At 36.2% G+C, this 6886-nt stretch overlaps 1 protein-coding gene across 3 annotated transcripts; it reads right to left on the reverse strand.

Moving 5' to 3' along the window:
- Positions 1-828: 828 nt before the first annotated feature.
- Positions 829-6402, reverse strand: LOC104121285 (low-specificity L-threonine aldolase 1). Of its 3 annotated transcripts, none has more exons than XM_070199574.1 (11): positions 6266-6402; positions 5491-5604; positions 4185-4637; positions 3527-3638; positions 3088-3138; positions 2789-2860; positions 2572-2704; positions 2437-2495; positions 2163-2263; positions 1266-1332; positions 829-1179 (listed from the first exon to the last, which is right to left on the reverse strand). In XM_070199574.1, the coding sequence occupies exons 3-11, from the start codon at positions 4625-4627 to the stop codon at positions 1138-1140; spliced, it is 1080 nt and encodes a 359-aa protein (XP_070055675.1). In that variant the 5' UTR covers positions 4628-4637; positions 5491-5604; positions 6266-6402; the 3' UTR covers positions 829-1137. The 3 variants fall into 3 exon arrangements, with proteins under 3 accessions (XP_070055675.1, XP_009631533.1, XP_070055674.1); XM_009633238.4 differs by lacking the exon at positions 6266-6402 and adding an exon at positions 5989-6102; XM_070199573.1 differs by lacking the exon at positions 6266-6402 and adding an exon at positions 5762-5926.
- Between the last annotated feature and the right edge of the window lie 484 nt (positions 6403-6886).

Genomic DNA, 6886 nt, shown 5'->3' on the forward strand with positions numbered 1-6886 from the left:
GACAATCAGTAAGCAGAAGGAAAAGCTAAAAAAGCTCTGAAGAATAGCATCAAGATCTCCATCCATATCTGCAATTGTCATATGTGGTGGTCAAATTCCAAAGGCGGACGGCTTTTCGTTCGTGATAACCCAACACCAAATCCTGGTTTGTGACGACCTTCAAATTGTTCGTGACGTACTACAAACCCGAAATCCGCCAAGTTCAAGATCAAGTTCTCTAGCTCTTGAACCATCGTCCGTGAGGAGAAGAATCAGAGGGCTATATCTCTTTAGATTTGAGATATTTTAGAGATTGTAATCCCATCACTTGAAATCGAATACAATATTTGTCGCTATATTTCTTGTCTTAATTATTATTTTTCAGGAGCGAAATTTAGTTGTTACAACCTTGACAAGCGTTGATGTTGATTTGTTTTTGACCAACCAAGCCATGGAATAGCCCAACCAATGGAACATACTACAGTCCCAAGTGGCGAAGAGCCGACATCAAGGTTCGTCTACAGATTATTCTCTGAGTTGGACATAGATAGGAAAATTCTCACCCAAATAAAAGGCAGTCCGGTGCACTAACCCTCCGCTATGTGCGGGGTCCAGGGAAAGGGCGGATCATAAGAGTCTATTGTACGCAACCTTACCTTGTATTTCTGCAAGAGGTTGTTTCCACGGCTCGAACCCGTGACCTACTGGTCACATGACAACAACTTTATCAGTTACGCTAAGGCTTCCCCTCGAAAATTCTCACACAAGCCCAAGAAAAATTATGAACTAGATGTCCAGTTATACAAACTAATGGTTATTGCAAGATAAATACATGGGCAAAAATAAAGATTTGGAAGGTGAAGAAGTTTGTCCATTAGCATTGCAGCAGTATGTGATCCACATTTAGCTCTTACTAAATCAAGTATAAGTATTGAAATTAGTCCAACCACAAGATATGAAAATATATCCAAGTCTTTGATCACTAAAAGGACATGAAATGTAGACTAAAAGATTGACTAAATTTTCAAATGAAACTGGCCTTCCATATAGCATTTGGAAGAGCTAACATATGAACATGATAAAGGTTTTGATGCCACAGAAATTGGAATATCTTCTTAAAGATGGGGATCGATCATGTCAGTAACCGGTCATAAACTGTTACTTGTCACCATTTTCTTCGGCCACTCCTGCTAAAGCTCGCTGCAGATATTTAACCAAACAGAAAAATGAAGAATATTTTTCTAATCATCAGTTAAGGTCGATGCTTGAATTCATTAACTTCTTACCTGAACACAAGATACCGCATAGTGCACATCATTTTCTGAAATCTGGTGATGAATAACAAATCTGATTCTGCAATAGAAGTTCCCAACATTTTCTTAAGAGATGCTGAAAATCTCACAAGGGCTTTTGGTTTGTAAATTATAGGAGCATGTTCCGAAAGTTACCATCAAAGACATTTACAGTCAAATCTCTCTATAATAGCCTCTAATACTTTTTGGCTACTATAGTGAAGTGTTGTTATAGAGGACATATATTATAACATAATATGAAAATCGGTTCCTAGAAAAACTTAGCTTTTATAGTGAATTTATATATGGATGATGTTATAGAAATGTCTGACTATATATAATGAATGCAGATCTATTACTATAAGCTGGACGATACCAATATTTGGACGGTTCATTTTTCCATGAATAAATCAACTTAAGTAGAATAGACAACCAAATCTTCCGAACCATATCAAAATTAGTCTCTTAAACTATGGGAGAAAACGATTATAGATTCTCAATCCTCTACCAACAAATACAAGTTTGAGCGCTATTAGCAGATTTCATATTGGAAAACTAGTTAAGGAGCTACAATACCTAATGCTATTGGCATCATCATCAACAAATACAACAACAAACCTAGACCCAGTGAACCCCGCGAGGGGATCTGGGGAGGGTAATGTGTACGCATACCTTACCCCTATCTTACGAAGGTAGAAAAACTGTTTCCGATATTTTTTGCAACTATGGATGCGATAATACAAGTGTTTGTACCTCTTGAAAATACATGTTATTAATTTTTCTGCACTAGTTGGTGAACTCCAAATGAGCTTAGCACGCAAAACAACAAAGGAAATAAAGTAGACGTGCTTGGGGAGAGATTTGAAGAAACAAAAAGGCAAGCGCGCGCACCTCATTAGGCCTTCTGGTAGTATAAGTAAACCATGTTGCTCCAAAATCTTGCACATCTCTGTTTCGCTGATCTTTGACCCCTTCAGTATATCGCAATATACCTGATGATAGAAAAAGATCCTTAATGCTTTTCCATAACTGTGAGTGAACTGTAATGGTTCATCTGACTAATTGCACATATTTCCATATAACGTATCGGCTGTTAAAACCAAGCATCATTTTTTAATTTTAAAAAAAGAAAAAGTTAAGTATCATTTATGATGAGTAAACTTACAATGTTAGTCTCTACGGCAGCAATATCAACTTTCAGCCCTTTGATTTTGTTTAGTTCCTCTAAGAAGCAAAGGGAATCATTAGACAAATGAATAAAGTTGTTTAAATAAACCTAATCGAACGGAGAAAATATTACCAGCCAAAATCTTAGCCTTTTTGTGATCTCCTTCCAGCTTAACAAGATTCTCTTGGAAACCGATAAAAGCAGCAGCACAAAGGACACCAACCTGCCTCATTCCACCGCCTAGAGTCTTCCTCAGAATTTTTGCCTAGAAACCGAAGGAAACAACGAGCTAGGCGACAGTTTCCTTTGGCAAGGAACAGATAAATTCTTTATGGAAAAGCATACCTACCTTGGCAATGAAGCTCTTTGAACCAACAACCACAGACCCAACTGGAGCACCAAGACCTTTTGATAAGCATACCTGCACAGACTCTTAAATGAGCAGAAATTCGGAAACGATACACTAACAAACTTGTCATATGTTACAGGCTTACAGCCTTGAGGCATAGAATATCTCTTTTTTTCTCCTTTAGGATATCATGTTATAAATAAAATGTAGCAGTCCCTTACTCAAAAACAATGGACCGGAAAGAACGAGAGACAATGAAGAGAAAGGTAGTCTAGATCTTTGGCTAAAATATCACTTACCGAAACTGAATCAGCAGCACGTACAAGTCTATGAACAGGCACTCCAAGTGCCTACAAAACAGATTAATCCAGTTAATCTCAATGAATATGAAAAAGAATGCATACAGAAGGACACGCAGTTGCCCTTAAAAGTAATTTAGGACAACTCTACAATTTAGACTTCTATAAGACCTCATCAATCAATGAAGCCATATGACCATAAAAAGGAACTCATAAATCATTGAACTAGATTACAACATTCTTTACAGAAACTACTGAAAATTACTTTAATTTGAAGATCCATCTAACTCAGTGTAGCATTATTGACCGACTCCAACAAAAAGTTGTCTCGTAACAGCAAGAAAATTGTGTACTCACAACTGATGCATACTCAGGGTAGCATCATTGACCGACTCCAACAAAACGTTGTCTCATAAAAGCAAGAAAACTGTGTACTCACAACTGATGCATTGAATATACGAGCTCCATCAATGTGAAGCTTCAGACCATACTTCTTTGCTAGCTCTCCGACTTTGTCTGTATACTCTGCAGAAAGGCATCTGCCTCCTGAGCTGCACTCGTAGAATATTGTTGGTTAGGATCTTGCATTATAAAATGAATCAATACCAAACTGACTAAACGAACAGAAACGAATGACAATTAAGCAACTACTTGATATTTTTGGACTTGAACCTTGGATTTAAGTGACCACATTAAGAAAAGATTTTGATTGAAGTACAAGAAATATCCAAGAAGATACTGATTATTAACTCTTTTCTTCTTTTTATCATCTTTGTGTGTCGATAGACAGCACGGGATGAATGCGAGAGAGTAATAATTGCAGTCAAGATCCAGAGTTGAGGGAAGAGATTTCAGGATTTGCCTTATAAATTATAATGCAGTCGTGGGAACAAGAGTGCAGTAATAACTCATAAATGTAATTGTGTTAGTCAAGTTATACAACAATAATACTAAAAAAAAAAATTGATAAGGACAACAACATACTAAATGTACAACACGTCTAACAAAAACTAGCAAAAATCAGAAAGCATAACCAGATAATGTACCAAATAGAGAGTTGCGATTGCAACAGTTTTATGGAGAAAATATATTCTTACTGTGCATGTGAATTCTCCAAGCAGATCAGCCTAGTGGTCGGGTAACATATCTCAAAGCTAGGATCTCGAATTGCAGCTTCAATTAAATCAAGATCCATTGTTCCATCTTCATTGTTCTTCACTGTCCTCGGATGAACACCTCCGAGAGTGGCAATGCCTCCATTTTCATAAATATGGATATGTGAATAATCACCAAGAATAATTTCACTGCCTCTAATTTGGCAATGAGTCAGCACACTGATAAGGTTGCCCATAGTGCCTGAAGGAACAAATAGCCCTGCTTCTTTGCCCATTATCCTTGCGATCTCGGCTTCAAGGCGTTGGGCAGTTGGATCATAACCCAATACATCGTCATCCACTTCAGCGTTGGCCATTGCGTTCCGCATGGCTTCAGTTGGTTTAGTGACTGTGTCCGAGCGAAGATCCACGGTTCTCATCACCATTTTCCCTGACCTAGAAAACAGAAATGCATTTATATGCCCCATATAAGTAACCAGTTCCATTCTTGAAGAATCCATTCGTCTTGCTTTAGCATGCACATGTAAGAAAAAAGAAATATAAATTTCAAACAACTCTTTCAGCAGCAAACCATCACAACCTGACGAAAAAGATGCTTACCTAGAATTTCAGGAAGCGTCTAGGAAACGAACTTACGGGCTATCTTGTGCGGATTCTCCAAAAATGTCGCCGCACCCATGTCGGATCCTCCAAAAATGCACTACTTTTGGAGGATCCGACACACAACCAGAGACATTTTTGGAGAGTCCGAGCAACCCGCCTATCTAAATTGGAGTGAATCCAAAAAATATAAGAAAATGGAGAATCACAACGCTTATATACTACATTAGCTAAAATCAACTAAAATTTTGCTAAACTGGAAATGCTCATACCATCTTTAATAATGTGGAATTACACCCCCTGATATTCTTTAAGCACTTATATTAAATAGAAAGGAAAACATTGTTTAGATAACTAGGTAATATCAGCCATGTTGGTGTGAATAATGCAACCTCCTTTTAAATTAGGAAGCGGTGTACTAAGCTCCCGCTATGCGCGGGGTCCGGAGAAGGGCCGGACCATAGGGTCTATTGTATGCAGCCTTATCCTGCATTTCTGCAGGAAGCTGTTTCCACGGCTCGAATCCGTGACCTCCTGATCACATGGCAGCAACCTTACCAGTTACACCCCCTCCTATTAAATTAGCAAGATAAATCTAAATTATACTCCAAATGGACTCATAGAACATTATACAGTTTAAGAGAAACATAAAATAATAAAGAGAAAAGAGGTATGAAAAAAGCCATACTGTGTAAGCTTCTCCTTTTCTGTTCTTCCAAATAGCAGAACAAAGTCACAAACACTGATCCAATTACTCTGTTTCCTTGTTGATAAAAAATGCTACAAAAGAGACAATTCACAACTGCAAACCAAATTCCACCAGTTAATAAACAGAAAACAAAAATCTGCATCAAATTCCTCAACAAAAAAATATCAAATCAATATAAAAAGTAGCATTCCCTCCTTCAAGGAAAATCATCCACAACCACAAAAAAATTTTTAAAAAAACAATCACTTGCCATCAGTAGGAAAAAGAACCTCAACACCTCCCAGCTCAAGGGGTACTTTCTCAGCCACAAATTCAAGAATCAAGAGAAATAACACTAGTACACATATATACAAATAATTATAAACAAAACCCAAGAATCAAAATTTGGAATTTACTGAAATTTTTTATCTTTTTCACAGCAAACCAAACCCCACCACCCCATCAATCAGAAAAAGATGAAAAAATGTACAAACATACCAACTTTTGGACTTTACGCAGTGATACAAAATCAGTTAAAACAAACAGAAGGAGTACTACATATCACATGAAACACAATATCATCAAACACTTGTAACGTTTAAAAATGAGACAACATAAAAAGCACATTTAATTACATGCATGCATAATTTTTAACAAGTGGTTTAGAAGAAGAAAAAGGAAAGAGAAAATGAAGGGAAAAAAAGAAAAGCAAGATTTTTCAAATTAAAGAGAAAGATTCATCAGGCAAATTTGGTGGTTTCTTTGTTTGACTTGCCTGAAATTGTAAACATGTGACTTGGTTTTGGCTGTTCCACTTCTTTCGACTTTATAGTTGCTCCTTTGATTTTGTGTCTAGACTTTTAAGGCATTACTTGATTATGTGGATTGCTAAGGATAAGTGCAATGGTAGTATATTTAATATTACTCCCATTTGCTTTGTTTTTTACTTGTGCGACTAGTCGAGTGTCTTTTTTTGCATTTAATAATAGTTGTGTTATCCTTGTATTTTTATATACCTATAATTTTATTACAATTTGATTGCTTTTGTTCGGATTTTCTTATTATCTTATTGGTATTACTGTTTTTTTGATTTTTTTACTATTGCGTTTCTTTCTCTATTCAGTTGTGATACATACACACTATTCTCTTTATGCTCCACTTGTAAAATTATACTGATTATGTCGTTGTTATTGTTACTGTTGTTGTGTGACTAGATATGAAATTTAACAAAAAGGAAAAGTTCATTTGGAGAAGAATTATGAACAATAATAACAATACAAAATTTGATACTCTATTCCATTTTAAACGGAACTCTTCCATTTTTTAATCTTTTACGGGAAAAAATATCACCCTTCTATACTTGAAAACTCTTTAATTTTAAAATTTCGATTTCACT

Source organism: Nicotiana tomentosiformis, chromosome 4 (assembly GCF_000390325.3).
Source record: "Nicotiana tomentosiformis chromosome 4, ASM39032v3, whole genome shotgun sequence".
Lineage (NCBI taxonomy): Eukaryota > Viridiplantae > Streptophyta > Magnoliopsida > Solanales > Solanaceae > Nicotiana > Nicotiana tomentosiformis.